The 16,866-nt window shown below is 52.5% G+C and overlaps 1 protein-coding gene across 1 annotated transcript in view; it reads right to left on the bottom strand.

Moving 5' to 3' along the window:
• CUX2 (cut like homeobox 2) overlaps positions 1-16,866 on the bottom strand; it is a 263,190-nt gene that overhangs the window by 10,508 nt on the left and 235,816 nt on the right. Inside the window, 9 exon segments of the mRNA XM_047088255.1 lie at positions 4,232-4,391; positions 5,128-5,661; positions 5,663-5,919; positions 10,365-10,466; positions 11,303-11,977; positions 13,206-13,305; positions 13,399-13,447; positions 13,938-13,996; positions 14,098-14,289. Of these exon segments, the coding sequence (XP_046944211.1) occupies positions 4,232-4,391; positions 5,128-5,661; positions 5,663-5,919; positions 10,365-10,466; positions 11,303-11,977; positions 13,206-13,305; positions 13,399-13,447; positions 13,938-13,996; positions 14,098-14,289 (2,128 nt within the window).

Raw genomic sequence — 16,866 nt, 5'->3', positions numbered from 1 at the left:
ATTTGAAGCAGGTTTTGTGGCAGGCAGCTGGTGTGAGGGAGGCCATGCTTTGGAACCCGCCTTTGGCAAGCAGCTCACCCTCAGGTCGCCGGGCCAAGGACAAAATGGGGGCCGGAACAGGTTCATACTCCACCCGATGGCTGGACTCTGTGGGACGCTATGGGCAGTGGATACCTCTCCTGCCTCTAGGTCGTGGACAGGTGGTGGCTGTGGGGGCCTTGGTTGGATCGGCCACCCCCTACCATGTCAAGCCGGCAGCTACTGCTCACATCTCTGCTTCCATGAACCTGGGCCCTGGCTTCCTGGTCTGTGGAGGGACAGGGGTGGCCACGCTCACTGGGCCTCACTCCCTTCCCAATCTGTGAATGATCCTCCTAGCTTTTGCTTGTCCTGTTTCCTCCACGAGGAACACCTTTCTTGATTGTCCTTGCCTAATCCTATCCTACACAACAAAGACATTTTTAAAAACCAGAACCATTAGACATAGAGGAAATGCAGATCAAACTGCAATGAGATACCAATTCACACCCGCTGGGATGGCTACAGTCAAAGAGGGAGAATAGCAGGTGTTGGTGAGGAGGTGGAGAAATAGGAACCCCTCCCACCACACTGCTGCCGGGACGTGAAATGGTGCAGTCGCTATGGAAAACAGGTCGGAAGCTCCTCAGCGAGTTAAACATAGAATTATCATAAAACCAGGGCACCTGGGTGGCTTAGTTGGTTGAGTGTCCGACTCTTGATTTCAGCTCAGGTCATGATCTCACCATTCATGAGTTCGAGCCCCGCATTGGGCTTTATACTGACAGCATGAAGGCTGCTTGGGATTCTCTTTCCCTCTCTCTCTGCCATGCGTGCATGTGAGTGCACGCTCTCTCTCAAAATAGATAAACTCTATAAAAAAATAATCATATGGGGCACCTGGGTGGCTCAGTCGGTTAAGCGCCCGACTTCAGCTCAGGTCATGATCTCACAGTCTGTGGGTTCGAGCCCCACGTCGGGCTCTGGGCTGACAGCTCAGAGCCTGGAGCCTGCTTCAGATTCTGTGTCTCCCTCTCTCTCTGCCCGTCCCCTGCTCACGCTCTGTCTCTGTCTCAAAAATAAATAAAAACATTAAAAAAAAATCATATGACCCAGCAATTCCACTCTGAGGTATACGGCGAAAGGAATCAGAAACAGGTGTTCAAAAACATGCACATGGGTGTTCATGGCAACATTATTCACAGTAGCCAAAAGGTGGTCTGAAGGAAATATCATTTGGCCATAAAAAGGAATGAAGTACTGACACATGCTACAGCCTGGATGTACCTTGGAAACATATGCTAAGTGAAAGCCGGACACAAAAAGCCACATATTGTACGATTCCATGGATAAGAGGCAAATCCATGTGGACAGGAAGCAGATTCGTGGTTGCAGGGCCTGGGGGAGGGGTGAGTGGGCATGACTGCTTAATGGGCACAGGGCTCTTCTTGGGGGTGATGAGAATGTCCTGGAACTAGGCAGAGGTGGTGGTTGTGTAAAATTGTGAATGTAATAAATGCCACTGAATTGTACACTTTAAAAGGGGTTCAAATGGTAAATTTTATGTTACATCAATTTTACCAGAATAAGAAAACTAATTAAAATACAACACAACACAGCACAAGGACGGGAACTCTGCCACAGGTATGGGCTCTGGGGTGGGCACTCTTGTGGACCCTAATGGCTAAATGCCCTGCGTTCTAAGCTTGGCTCTGCCACTACCCAGCGGGTGACCTTGGGCAAATCACTGTCCTACTCAGACCCTCCATTTCTTCTTCTGGAAAGTAGGAATGACAAACAGTCCCTCCAGTCAAGACTGACGTGAGGATTACAGATGAAAGTACCAGGTGCTCAGCCGTGTGTGTGACAAACGGCAGCGGTCATTAGAACTGTTGGAGTGCTTCTTAAAACAGCCTGGTGGGGCAGGCATTTTCAATTAAAATTTTAATTATAAAATATTTCAAAGTCTAGAAATATACAAAAAAGAAAATGTAAATCCTCCTTCCCTTCCCTGGGTCCATGACCCAAATAGATGTTAACACTCTGTTATTTGCTTCAAATTTCCCTCTTTTTATTTAAAAAAAAAATTTTTAATGTTTATTTTTTTTTTAATTTTTTTTTTCAACGTTTATTTATTTTTGGGACAGAGAGAGACAGAGCATGAACGGGGGAGGGGCAGAGAGAGAGGGAGACACAGAGTCGGAAACAGGCTCCAGGCTCTGAGCCATCAGCCCAGAGCCCGACGCGGGGCTCGAACTCATGGACCGCGAGATCGTGACCTGGCTGAAGTCGGACGCTTAATCGACTGCGCCACCCAGGCGCCCCTTTAATGTTTATTTTTGAAAGAGAGAGATAGCGAGCAGGGGAGGGGCAGAGAGAGAGAGAGAGGGAGACCGAATCCCAAGCAGGCTGTGTGCCGTCAGCACAGAGTCTGGGGCTTGAACCCATGAACCCTGAGATCATGACCTGAGTCGAAACCAAGAGTCTAATGCTTAACCAACTGAGCCACCCATGCGCCCCTCTCCCCAACTTTTTTTATGTTTATTTTTGAGGGGGCAGAGAGAGAGGGAGACACAGAATCTGGAGCAGGCTCCAGGCTCTGAACTTTCAGCGCAGAGCCTGATGTGGGGCTCGAACCCATGAACTGTGAGATCATGACCTGAGCTGAAGTCGGACGCTTAACCGACTGAGCCACCCAGGCTCCCCTCCCTGTTTGTTTTAAAGACAAAGAGCAAGCAACAGGTATGCCTGGGTGGCTCAGTTGGTTGAGCATCCTGAGTCTTTTTTTTTTTTTTTTTTCTTTTCAACGTTTTTTTTTTTATTTATTTTTGGGACAGACAGAGACAGAGCATGAACGGGGGAGGGGCAGAGAGAGAGGGAGACACAGAATCGGAAACAGGCTCCAGGCTCCGAGCCATCAGCCCAGAGCCTGACGCGGGGCTCGAACTCACAGACCGCGAGATAGTGACCTGGCTGAAGTCGGACGCTTAACCGACTGCGCCACCCAGGCGCCCCGAGCATCCTGAGTCTTGATTTTGGTTCAGGTCATGATCCCAGGGTCATGGGATTGAGCCCTGCATTGGACTCCGCGTTGAGTATGGAGCCTGCTTAAGATTCTCTCTCTCTCCCTTTTGCCCTTCTCCACCACTTGTGCTCTCTCTCTCTCTGGAAAAAAAAAAAAGTAACAGAGCCAGCCAGAGCCCTCCCCTCCCGATCTCCTCCTGGTCCCCTTCCCTGTGGAACCCCTCTTCCCAGGCTGGTGAGTGGTGACTCTTTTTGACATTAAAAATTTTTTTTAAAGGTTTACTTATTTTAATAGAGAGTGAGAGAGAGATTGCATGTGCCAGTTGGAGAGGGGCAGAGAGAGGGGGAGAGAGAATCTCAAGCAGGCTCTGCTATCAGTGTGCAGCCCAATGCAGGGCTTAATCCCACAAACCAAGAGATCATGACCTGAGCCAAAATCAAGAGTCAGACGCTTAACCGACTGAGCCACTCAGGTGCCCCAACATTTTGTTTAAGCAAGCTCTACACCCAGCATGGGGCTTGAACTCACGACCCTGAGATCGAGAGTCACCTGCTCTACCGACTCAGTCAGCCAGGTGCCCCTCTTTTTGATATTTTAATCGATAGGCTTGTAGCCAATGCTCCAACAATGTGCGGTCTTGTCTTGTGGACACGAACTTCTGAAATAAACACCATCTCCTGGGATGATTTTGTTGCCTGGTGTTATGGTAGTATTCTTGTTGATCCCTGCACTTCACCAGGACTGACTGACCTGCCCACTGCTCATCATGGCAGAGGGAGCCTAGACTTCCTAGAGTCCCTCCCCTGACTCCGTCCTTCCATTTCTAGCTCTATGACTTTGGGCAACTCTCTGAGCCTCAGTTTCCTCACTCAGGCAACGTTCAGACTCCAGCTTGCCTGTGCATCATTAATGGATGGATAACAGCCCAAATGTCTGTGCTAAGGATTCTGAGGCTGAATGCTGGGTCGCTTGGAAAAAGAGATCAATCAGTGATTCTGGTCAGGGGATGGGAGGGCAGCTCTGCATCCAAAGATGATTTTCTCCGCTTGCTGTAGACACCTAGGCGCCACCTAGAGTTTAAAACCACCGGCAGACGTCATCCCTCTGGTTGAAGGAAGGACGAAAAGCAGGGAGACCATCTAGGGGCACACTGGCAGCAGCCCACGAGAGGGTCCCGACCACACTCACCCTGAGAGGCGCTGGGCTGCTGGCTGATGGCCTGGCCGAGCTGGTCTGAGAGCCACAGCTGCATGCGGATGAAGGGCTCTCGCCCCTTCTGTGTCAGCTTGCTCCACGGCTTCGGCCGGGACAGCATGTCGCTCACACTGCCCTGTGACAGGCCCAGCACCTGGGGATGGGCGGAGCAGGAAGTGTAGGGAGGCAGGCCCCTGGGACCCCGGCCATCCCCTCCCTCCCTCTCTGCAGGACACTTGGCCCACTGTTCACTCTGATTCCCTGGGAGGCCAGGGCTGCCTTGATTTGTTCTTCATTTCCCAGGTGCCTGCTGTGTGCCTGTGCTGTGCCCACCACCCCCCCCCCATCTGCAGTGCCCTTCCAGATATCCCTACGTGTAAGAATCCTTCTTGATTTTAAGCCCCCTCAAAAGCCCCCTCCTCTAGGAAGAGGGGTCTTCCCTTGACGTCATTCCTCCTCCTCTCAACTCACCTGACTCTTGACCTGCTCCTCTGCCAAGGGCAGAAGTGATGTTCAAAACTACTTAACCACTGGTATTGCAGGGGAACCCTGGCTGGGCTGAGCCTTAACCCTTTAGTGGCTGGACCACTGGGAGGAACGGAGGGTTCTGGAGGAGGAGAGGTAAGTGGCTACTCCTAACCAGAGGGAAGCATTTCACTGCTTTAACAACCATAGAACTGAATGTCAGCCCAGCCCTCCCTTCCCACAGGGCCCAGGGACGAGTGGATGCAGGAAAAAGGGTTGGGGGTCATGCAGACCTGGGTTTGAATTGTGCTTTTGCCTTGTTCCTGTTCATGCACACAACCTGTCTTTTCAAGGCCATGAACACTGGGGGCTGGGTCCTCCGGTGGTCCACCCGCCCCAGGTCCCGTGGGCCCCACTATCTTCACCTTCTCCCCGAAGATCCTCTGGCAGATTCCATTCTTGGCCAGCTTCTCCTTGACCTGGCGCGTCAGCTCCAGTGTATCCACCTCCCGGTACATGTAAAGCTCGTACTGCTCGGGGGTCAGGGGCGGCACGGTAGGCTTCAGTGTGCGGGGCACGTACGCTGGGTAGTAGGCCAGCCGCCCACCGCTGCCCGCCTCGGGGACGCCACCTTCGGCCTTCAGCTCGCCCACTCTGGGAGGCTCATCCTCGCCCCCCGCCACTTCGTCCTCGGGGGCCGTGGGGGCCTCGTCCCCACGGGGCCAGGCCCGCCCGTTGGGCTGTCCGGAGTAGCCGGAGGAGGAGGAGGAGAGGGAGGGTGAGACAGAGGTGTAGGGGCGGCTGAGCAGGCCACGGTCCGAGGCCCAGTGGTGGTCGAAGTAGCCGGCGTCGCCAATCTCCGACTTGACCTTCCGGATGATGCTCTGCACGAAGGCAGCAGGGGACAAGACCGTGAGGGAGGTCTGTGTGGCGCTGCTGCTGGTTCCCCCCGCCGCCACCACCACCGCTGCTGTCCTCCTGCTTGACATAGGTCGGAGCCCCGTTCTGGCTCGCAGTGGCCAGCGAGGGCCGCTCTGGGGGCGAGGGAGGCACCGAGCGGCCCCGGGGGCCGGCCTCCATCTCCAGCAGGGCCTGCTGTTGCGCCTGCATCTCGCGGCGCGCTTGCTCCAGAATGTTCTTGATGGCATCTTCCGAGGTGCTGGCGGGGGCTGTGCCGTTGGTGATGCCCAGTGGGGCCGTGGAGTTCTTGGACTCACCTGTGGGGAGGAGGACAGGGTGGCCAGAGGCCCACGGTCAGGGGCATGGTTTCAAGGGCAAAGATGTTCACGGCATCTGTGTAAGTATACTTTGGAGATACTGTGGAGATACTGCAATAAAACCAGTCAAGTGACTTTTTTGGTTTCCGAGCGTATACAAAAATTATGTTTATGCTGCACCGTAGTCTATTTGGTGTGCAACAGCATTATGCCTCAGAAAAACCCCAACGTACATACCTTAACTAAAAAATACTTCATCACTCAAAAATGCCAACCATCACCTGAGCTTTCAGGAAGCCCTAATCTCTGACCACAGATTATCATAACAAATAGAGTAATAATGAAAGCATTGGAAATACTGAGAGAATTGCCCAAACGTCACACAGAGACACCGAGTGAGTAAATGCTGGAACAATGCTGCCGACAGACTTGCTTGACACAGGGTTGCCACAAACCTTTAGTTTAAACCAAGAGCAACATCTATAAAGCACAACGAAATGCACTCAAAAGAGGTATGCCTGTGTTTATGCCAGCAAAACGTTGGCAGCAACTTCTGTGTCCAACAATCGGGGGTTGGATAAATTATGGTCCGTCCGTATGGCAGAATCTTAGACAGCCCATCACAAACCAGGTAGACAGAGATTTTAGCCTACGTAGAGAAAGTGCTCATGGGGAAAATGTAACGTAAAAAAAGACCTGTCTTTTAAATGTGCTAAGATCCATCTATGCAAATGTCAAAGACAAGAAAAACACTACAGCACACAAAATAAGCCGCTTCACTTATTCTAATAGCAAAATAATGGCATGAGCCCAAATGCTCACGGAGAACAGAAAGGATAATGAATAGTGACATGGTCACACAAACAGAATGCTATCCAGTGGTGGCTGCCCAACATTGTGAATATGCTAAATGCCATGGAATTGTTCACTTTAAAACGGTTAGTAAATTTTGCCTCAATTAAAATAAAAGAGTACTGCATGCCTGTTGCAGAGAGTTAAGAAAGCAAAACTTAAGATGAAAAGAAAAATCCCCTTGATCTCTCTCTCAAAGGCAACCACATGAAATCTCCTCACGTATTTCCTTTGGGCTGCTTTCTAACTTCATACATGGGGCGATCATACTTGATGTGGGAGTGTAGCCCGGTTTGCCCCCACCCAGTATCAACACGAGTATTTTGTCTTATGATTAGAAGTTCTATCTTTCATGGCTGCCTATGCCACGTGAAGGTATAGTCTCTGCTTTATTTACCTGATCCCCCACTGCTGGACAGTTAGGTTGTTTCTAGTTTGTCACTGCTGTGAGCAACGATAAAGGAATAGCTTGTATATAAATCTTTGTCCCCATCCTGGATATTTCCCTCAATTCCCAGAGCAGAACTCTCGAGTTAGCAGTTAGCCATATTTGTCTCCTCCCTGGGGGGCTGTTGCTTTCACTCTTGTCAGGGGCATGGGGCAACAACCCGGGCACTTTTTCCCTTGCCCTCTCCTCACAGACCCTGCATGGAATGCCCCTGGCTGGCCCACTCTGCAGTGATGTTGCCTTTTTAATCTCCGTGCTGTCTTGTGTGTTGTTTCTGACCCTTCCACCCCCATGGGAGAGCACTGTACAGGGAGCCAGGAGACCTGGGTTCTCCCTTGGCCTCTGTGTAACTGTGAGTATATCTCTCCCTCTCTGGTCTCAGCTGTCCTGTTGTTTAATGGAAGAGTTCTATTAGTCTTTTTCTCATGGTTCTTTTCACTCCACTAGTGTGTCTCGTTCACAGCTGTAACCTGTTTCCAGTATGCAGTACGTGCTTAACCAATGTTTACTGAATGACTGCCTCTCTTGGTCCAGGAGCCGATCAAGAAGAAACTAAGGTGTACATAGATGGGCCTCAGTGGATTATTTGGATGGGGCAGTGTAGGCTCCTAGCAGGGTAAGCATCCTCTGCCCCTCCCAGGGACCAGGCAGGGGGAGGGCCCTTGGCTCTCCAGCAGCAGAGGCTTGGGAATCGAGACACTTGCTCTGAGGTGCCACCAGGGGGCAGCAGACACCACAAAGCGGGAGCATGGAAGCCAGCATCAGGTTCAAAGTCCGCTACAGTCTACACTGTGCTGTGCTACACAGTGCTGGGTGCAGGGATGCAAGTTGGTCCCTGGCTGCAAAAAACCCTCAGACTGATAGGAAGTACAGACATATCAGCAGAGGCATGTGTAACATGAACAAATGCAACAAGAGAGAGAAAAATAATGACGATGTTAACTATGATGATGGCTAGATCTTCAGGGGCACCTTCGACATGCCAGGCCCTCAGGCTGAGTGCTTGCCAGTCCTATTCTCACACAGGATCCTCACACAACAATAGGAAAGGAGTACTAATACTGTGCCTATTTTAAATGTAAGACAATGGAGACACAGAGAGGCTAAGTAACTTTTCCAAGGTCACACAGCTAATAAACAGCAGAGCCAAAATTTGCAGCCAGGCCACTCTGGCTCCACTGCACCAAGCAATATAGGTGATTATAGGGGGTCCAAGGAGGATCAGTATCCATTCCATCCGGATTGAGGTGGGGGGTTTCCTGGATGAGGTGACTTCTGAGTCGAATTGTGAATTGGCCAGGCGTGAGGACGGCATTAGGGGCATAGGGAGTAGCATGAGAATGGACATGGCTATAAGCATTTCATTCGAGAAGGATTGGGTGTTGGGAGGAGTCAAGACCATAGGGCCTGGAGGCCTTGTTGAGGAGCTGGGGTTTTTTAATTAAAAAATAAAAATTTATTTTATAGAGAGAGTGCAAGCAAGTAAGGGAGAAAGGCAGAGGGAGAGAGAGAGAGAATCTCAAGCAGGCTCCACACGCAGTGCGAGCCCACCCAGGGACATGGGGCTCAATCCCACGACTCTGGGATCACGACCTGAGCTGCAACCAAGAACTGGAGGCTCAATCAACTGAGCCACCCAGGCACCCTGAGGATCTGGGATTTTTATCTTGAGGGCAATGGGGAGGAGCTGTGGAAGTGACATGACCCTGTGTATGCTCCAGAAAGATCTCTCTGGCCTCTGGGTGGAGAATGGGCTGCAGTGGGACCTAGAATATCACTGGCAAGACCAGTGAAGAGGCTAATGAAACAGTCCCAGCAAGTGACGATGGTGGCAGTCCAGGACAGCCTCTCACCCTGCCTGGGCGTCGGGCACCATCTTCGACAGGTTCCCAGTCCTGAGCTGGTGGGTTCGGGGAGGGGGAGGGGGGTGGGTGCACAGAGTGAGTTCTGTCTCAGACACACTGACTCTTCGATGTCAGTGCGGGACCCTGGTGGACATTCCCAGCCAGCAGCTGGCTTATGGCTCCACAACTCTCGAGAGAGGTGTGGCCCGGAGATGGGATGTTTTGGCTGTTGTTGGAACTTCCAGGAGCGGACCAACTCACCTAAGAAACATCAGACTAAAGTCAGAGGGCCTGGGGGGCACCCTGCGTTTGAGGGGCTGATGGAGAATGTACACTCTGGTAGGCTAAATGAGGGTCTCCCAGAGGCACTCACGTCCCAGTCCCTGGGACCCGAACCGTGACTTCACACAGCAAAGGGGACTTTGCAGATGTGATTAAGTTAGGGGTCTTGAGATCCTGGGTTCTGTGGGTGGGCCCCACATCATCACAAGGGTGCTTGTGAGAGGAAGTAGGAGGATCAGAGACAGAGAGGAAGATGCTATGATGCTGGGTTTGAGGATGCAGGAGGGGCCGTGAAGCAAGGAATGTGGGCGCCTCCAGAAGCTCGAGAAGGTAAGGAAATGGATTCTCCCTGGAGCCTCTAGAGGGAACACAGCCCTGCTGACACCTTGACTCTAGCCCAGTGAGGCTGACTGTGGCCTTTGGGACTGTGAGAGAATAAACTGTGTTGTTTTTAGCCACTGAGTCTGTGGCCGAACAGTAGCACGAGGAGGCTAATATAGGGCCCTGGGAAAGTGTAGAAGGTGCAGTCTGGGAGGTAGGAGGAAGGCAGGAAAACAGGGTCTCCTTGGGAACTAGAAAGTGGAGGAGGTGCAGGGAGGAGGGTGAGGCTTAGAGCGTTGTTCTTGACAAGCTCCTGTGTGATTGCTGGTCACTGTGTCTCCTCAAAGTTGAGGACATCCGGACAATCCAGACCAGTGCTGCAGCAGTCACTGGGTGTCTCCTACGGCGTCTCACTTGTCACCTTGCAATGTGGCCGGTGAGGCTGAAGAACTGAAGCTGTAGTTTTATTTAACCTTAAACAATTTGAATGGATATAGTCACACATGGCTGGTGGCTGCCGTGCCAACCTGGACCTGGTGCTTTCCAGGCCCAGACCTTGCTTGGTGCAGGTTGGCTGGCAAAGCAGTTCTGACCTGCTCGGAATCCCCGCTGTGGTGGATGAAGGTGGACCAGGCCTTACCTCCTGCTCTGGGCAGTCCCTGGAGGCCTCAGGCCTCACCTGCTGTGGTCACACTCACCCCCTTTCTGGGACTCGATCTCTTTCTTGGCCTGTTCCAGGATGCTCTTGATGGCGTCATCTGAGCCTGTCTCTGGTGTGCGGATTCTTGGGGTGATGCTGCCTGGGGGAGGCAAGGGGGCATCTGTCAGGGGGACCTGCATGTTGGGGGTCAGTCCCTGGAGCTGGGCAGGGTGAAGGGTTGGTCCCCTCCTCCCTCGAGGGCTCCAGGGCCAGGGCTGGGAGAGGGAGGGCCAGACCTTGAGTGCGTGTGGCAAGACCGCTGTTTAGCCAGTCTGTGTAACAAACCGGATCTACAAATGATTCTGACTTGAAATAGTATTAGTATTAATATTAATAATAATATGATAACAATGATGGCTGCCACCACCATAGCTAACAGTTCTCAAACAGTTACTATGTTCCAGGTGCTGTACTAAGCAGCTTATACTCATTTAACCCTCATAGGAGGCTGGCAGATGGGGACAGATGGGGATACTGAGGCATGTCACTCAGTGGGTGAATGGCAGAGCTGGAACTCAAAACTCAGGTGTTTATGAGGTCAAAGCCTGGGCCATTCACATGGATTACCCTAAAAATCAAGTCTGGCAAGGTTGGCAGGAGGCTTGGAGGTCTTCAGGAAATACCTGCCAGGGCAGCTCCTGGGCCCAGCCTTTTCCCCACAATGATCAGCCTGAGCTGTCCCATTAGGCCCATGTGGGGAGCAAGAGGTAGCCAAAGGCCCCAGGAAGGAGGGACGAGGATACACTTCCTTATTTTACAAAGGGGGAGGCGGAGGCACAGAGAGGCAAAGTCACTTGCCCCAGGTGACAAAGCTGGGAGGTGGCAGAACTAGGCTATGACCCCAGAGCCTGTGTTCTCAGCCCCCAGCCAGACTTTTGCCCTGGGCTTGGCTGGGGAGGCTGGGCCCGAGCCCCTCACCTCGGGACGGGCCCTCACCTCGCTGCCGCACCTGGATGGTCCTCAGAGCCAGCACGTTCTGCTCATCCGACAGGAACTGCTTCATCTTGATGAAGGGCTCCTTGCCCTTCACTGTGAGCTTGCGCCAGGGCTTGGGCCGGGCCAGGATCTCGCTGACCGAGCCCTGTGACAGCCCCAGCACATAGTGGCCAAACACCCGCTGCCCGATGTTGTGTTTGAGCAGCTGCTCCTTCACCTGGAATGCAATCTCCGCCGTGTCCAGCTGCTCCTCCTCGGTTCCGGCCCCTGCCCCAGCTGTGCTGCCCCCACCCCCATCTACAGGCTCGGGGGCCCCGGGTGGCTCAGGGCCAGGAGCTGGGGTGGCAGGGGCCGTGGGCGGCTTGGTGCCATAGAAGGCTGGGGGGAACACCAGCAGGCCAGCCGCCTCCCCCTTGAAGGTGGCCGGGGGCATCATATGTTTGGACAGCAGTGTGTCCCCTGCCAGTCTGTCCCCAGAAGCCAGGCTGGGGAAGGGGGACAATGAGAAAGTCCTTGGGCCATCGGGGCCCAGGCCAGGGCCCAGCAGGGGCTGCCCAGGGCTGGGGGACAGGGGGTCTTCAGGCCCTGGCGGTGGCGGGAGCTGTGGAGGCGATGGGTAGGACTGCTCTGTGCCCAGGGAGTCCTTGATGGAATCATCCTCTGAAGGGTCCTCCTCTAGAATGCCAAGAGAGACAGATGGAGGAAAAGAGGAGAGACAGAGAGAAAGACAGAAGCGGACAGTGATGGGGGTGGGGAGAGAGAGAGAGAGAGAAAGAGAGAGGGACAGAGAGAGAGAGGGAGAGAGACAAGGAAAGAAATCATGAGAGTGACACCCAGAGAGTGACACCAGAGAAACAGAGATAGGGAAACAGACAGAAATAAGAGAGATGCACAGGGGAGATGGGATGCACAGGGGAGGGAAATAAGAGGGATGCGCAGGGGAGACATGGAGAGAGGCAGCGAGGCAGAGCCAGTGTGAAAGGCAGAAAGAGACAGAAAGGCACAGAGACAGAGATACAAAGTGGGAGGCAGAGAGACAGTGTAAGACAGAAAGACACACACATGAGGGAGAAATTCAGGGGGAGGACGAGGGGAGAGAGGGCAGCAGGGTGGGGGAGAGAAGTGTTATAGGCATCCAGCAGTACTAAAAGCTACCCTTCTGATTCTGAAATCCCTACCTGTGCAGGCCTGGCCCACATTCCAGTTCTGGGCAGCCACCCCCACCCCATCAAGAACACTCATGGAGCACTTGTTACGTGCTAGCACCTGGCCCCGAGGTGGGGAGTTCAGATCAATGCCCACCTCAGCAGGATGCCCGTTCCTGGTGCCTGCCTTCCAGCCCTCCTCGTCCTAGGCATCCTATGTGTTTGCACTCCCCGTGTGAACAGCACCCACAAAGTGGATCCATTATTGACCCCATTTTATAGATGAGGAAACAGAGGCAGCACAGAGAGTCTTGGCCGGGGCCACATGGCGACAAAGTCATGGAGCCACTGTGTGGGGAGAAGAGCTGAGGAGGTGATCTGGGGAGACAGCAATGTCTACAGGCCACTTCCAGCAGCCTGCTGTGGGGGGTGCAATGTGAATGCCCTCCTTGTGCCCTGTGACCTCTTCCTGCTGCTCACCAAGGATCGGGGATGAGTTGGAGCCTTTTGGAGGGCCTTGGGAGGGCCTGGGTGACTGTGTGAGGAAGGCAAGTGTGGACACTGTGCGGGACACTGCCAGCTGGCTTGGCCATGGAGAGCACCCAGCTCAGCACCAGGCACACAGCGGGTGCTCGATCAATGTGCACCCTTTTCTCCATCACTCTCCTGCTTGCATGGGAGGCAGTGGAGAAGGCCAGAGGCCCACAAACAGCCCCCACCCCGGCCCCTTGGCCCCAAGAGCATCCTGCCTCCCCTACCAGGGCTGGTCAGAAGACCAGGCTTTTCCAGAAGGAATTTCTGCGTGGGGAAGAAGGCCTCCTTTGCCATGAGCAACGAGTCTTCGGGCTTGGACATGCCCTGAGGAGACAAGAAGCTGGGCTGAGAGGGCATGGTGGGCAGACGGCTCTCAAGGTCAGCTTGCAACGCAGGGACAGTGGCGGGAACACTCACCTGCGGGAGGCTGCAGGTGCTAGAGGCCAGCTTCATGGCTTTCAGGATGCTGCCAGAGAAAGTGGAGAGAGTCCAAGGCCAGCCACATTCCCCGGGCTTCGGGAGAGGTCTTGAGAGATCCTTCCTCTAGCTCATCTTCCCCGATTGAGAACAACTGCCCCACCCCGTGGACCCTACATAACACTGGACTCAGGGCAACGACAGGCCTTGAGTAGCAGGCCTGTGAACCGGTTCCATCGATACCTGGAGGGGTGCTGCATTAACCCACTCCCACACTCGCGGGTCCCAGCCAACCTGATCACAAGGCACTGATCACAGCACTGACCACAAGGCTACCCTGCATGCTCTCCAACAGGTGGCTCTTGATGGCAAAGGGCCATGCATGGTTAGGTTTTGATACCCAAGGTGCCATGGAGAGGAGACAAGGGCATCACAAAATGGGATGTGGTGGGAGGAGGAAGATCATGCACTTTGCCAAGGGCCCCGCATTGCCAAGGAAGAGGGCTGGGGGTTCTGTGGAGCCCCCCTCTGCTGAGTACCTCAGCTCTGTTTTAATTTCTTCATAGTCAGACTGTGCCTGGAGCTTCTCTTCCAGCTTCTAGAGGAGAAAATAAAGATGGTTCAAGGCTGGTCCGCGTCGTTCTGTCTGGGGATGCCCTGCCTAGATCCTGTCTGCACACCTCCTCTCCCAAGGGCTACCTCTATGGCTTCGGACTTGGCCGTGAGCTGCCGCTCCAGGTCCGCAATCTGGTTGGCAGAGGTCTCCTCCAGTTCCTGCAGAGAATTCTGGAGGTGCTGCACATCCTTCAGCAGCCGCAGGATCTCCCGATCCTTGGAGGCCAGGGCGGCCTCAAGCCGGGGGCCTGAGCACAGCGCGAAGTTCACCTTATCCTGAGGACAGAGTGGGGCTTTGAGGGGCTGGGAGGTGTGGGGCAGGGGGCTGCAGGGCTCCACCCCTGAATCCCAAACAGAATGGGAAATCCATCTACGGCATGGCCCCTACGCCGTGCACCCCAGAGTGACTCAGCTCCTCCTTACAGCCTCTGGCTTTCCTCTTCTTACCTCTGAGCCTTTGCTCAGGCCAGTCCTACCAGCCTGGATGATTTCCCTCTATTATTCAAACTGAGGGGGAATGGGCAGAGGAGGTTTTCTGGAGAAAGATGGCTCCAAACTGATGAAGTTTAAGAACAAGTTAGTGATTTGGAAAATCGCTTGGCAGCATTCACCAAGGGCAGACGTGTTTCTGCTTGGTACGTGTAGGGAAAAGCAGCTATCTATGCACTAAGATACACATGTGAACACCAAGATGAATATTCATAGCAATTCTCTCTGTAACAGCCCCAAATTGGGCTCCAAATGCCTCCAAGTGCCCTCCAACCAGAGAATGGATGAACAGGTTGTGGTACATCCACACAGTGGAACACTATACAGCATTGAAAATGGATAATCTACAACTAACACCGGCATGAATCACTCTCTCGGATATACTATGAAGTGAAAGAAGCTAGACACAAAAGTGTGTGTGTGTGTGTGTGTGTGTGTTCCAATTAAGATCAGGTAATGAAAACAGGCACACCCCAGCTGTGCTGTTATAAGTCAGGAGAGTGGTTCCCCTTGGGGAGTAGCCCCCGAATGGGAACACAGGGGGGCATTGTTCTGGGTGTTGGGAATATTCTACTTATTGAACTGGTTGCTGGTTACAGTATCTCTGAAAAACTCAACATGCTATACACTTACGATAAGCTGATAAGCACATTTTTTCTTATATATGTTATACTTCAGAAAGCATTTGTTAAAAAGGAACGAAAAAAAAAGGGCAATACCCGGTGAGGAAGTGGTAGGGATTGGGTATTCCCAGCAGAGGTTACCTCACAGATAAAGGTTTAGGTTTCTACACTGGGCACAGTTCCTATCCCAGAGAGATGTTTCCCCTCCATTCCAGGCAGACCCTCAGGGTTAGATGTGAGACCTTGCAGCTACTGCCCTCAGCCCCAAGCCCCATGGCTCCTCCAGATTTTAGGAAATGGCCCCTTTGTCCTGGAAAAAGACAAAGGAGGTTGATGTTTGGGAGGGCCTGAAGTCGGGCTGGTCCTGAGCTCAGTCACAAATGAATCTAAGAAGCGTTAGAAAAAACAAAACAAAACAAAACAAAACAAAACAAAACAGAAAACACAACCTACCACTACCAATACTGGCTATTCTTCCAGGGAGATAAATGCCAATTAAAACAGGAAGCGGATGCCATTAACACATTAAATTAATTAGCATCGAGCGCCACTGTTGTGCTCAGAAAAACTCACCCTCCAAACCGGCAAAATTCCCTATGGCTGATTAGCACAGGCATTTGCTGGGTTCCACGGGGGTTAATTAAGAACCACTGGCAAATTCGTTCTGAGGTGTCCTCATGAGCTCTCTTGCCTTCAGCCTCTCTTATGCTCACTCTTTGCGTTGTACAGATATACAGGCACATTGCCATATACACACTGCCTCCTGGGACACAGACACAGGGGGACACACCTACAGACATAGGACACACTGACACAAGGACCTGCTGGAGTCCTCCTGCTGACATGCAGACACACAGAAATACCCAGGTATTAAAGAGATATACTCAGATGGACATGTCACGGTGACACACAGAGACATGTATGTGCTCAGAGATCACATGAGCCGTGGGCAAAAACACCTCGGACACACCCCAAGCCTACTACTACTACTACGAATAGTATCATCAAATATCCACTGAGAAGAGACTATAGGGTAAGCCCTGTTTTAGGTACTTTACGTGTAATCATCCCAATAGCTCTACAAGGCAGGTCCAGGTCTTACTTGTACAGATGAGGAAACCGAGGCACAGTTAGATTAAGGATACAGTTATTTGCCCAAAGGCCACCAACAGACACACACATTCATAGTAACACATGTTCATGGAGACATATTCCAATCTTTAAACAGAAAGACAGACACAGGCACACCGGTCTATGTACCAGGGTGTCGGCTGAAGTGAAAACCATGCTGGCCATTTCAGGTTCATGGGTGGAGACTGCAAATCACCCTGGAGCAGACCCGTTATTATGTAAGGAATTGGGAATCTAGTCCCTTGGTACGCAGAGATCTGGAAAGAAGGTGGACCAGCTTACAGAAGAAACCCGAGGCTTTCTGGGAGAGGAACAATGGAGATTCTTTTTTTTTTTAATGTAGGCTCCATGCCCAACATAGGGCTTGAACTCACTACCCTAAGATCAAGAGCTGCTCTACTGACTGAGCCAGCCAGGTGTCTTGAAATGGAGACCTTAACACATGACAGAAGGGTAGGTTGGGGTGGCTCTGAATGATATCTCTATGACCCCAGGACCCCAGAGGGGCACCAACCAGGAGGAAAGAAAAAGATGCACTAACTAAGCAGGCTTAACACAGGAACCTCAAGGTTGACGACTAAAGACTGGTTCTTTGTAGCACGTGGCTGTC

The sequence above is a fragment of the Lynx rufus genome, unplaced genomic scaffold (genome assembly GCF_022079265.1).
Source record: "Lynx rufus isolate CCGP_SWC_20201006 ecotype Redwood Valley unplaced genomic scaffold, mLynRuf1.p SCAF_24, whole genome shotgun sequence".
In the NCBI taxonomy this organism is placed as follows: domain Eukaryota; kingdom Metazoa; phylum Chordata; class Mammalia; order Carnivora; family Felidae; genus Lynx; species Lynx rufus.
The sequence above is the reverse complement of the archived record's forward strand: the minus strand, read 5'-3'. Positions and strand labels throughout refer to the sequence as shown.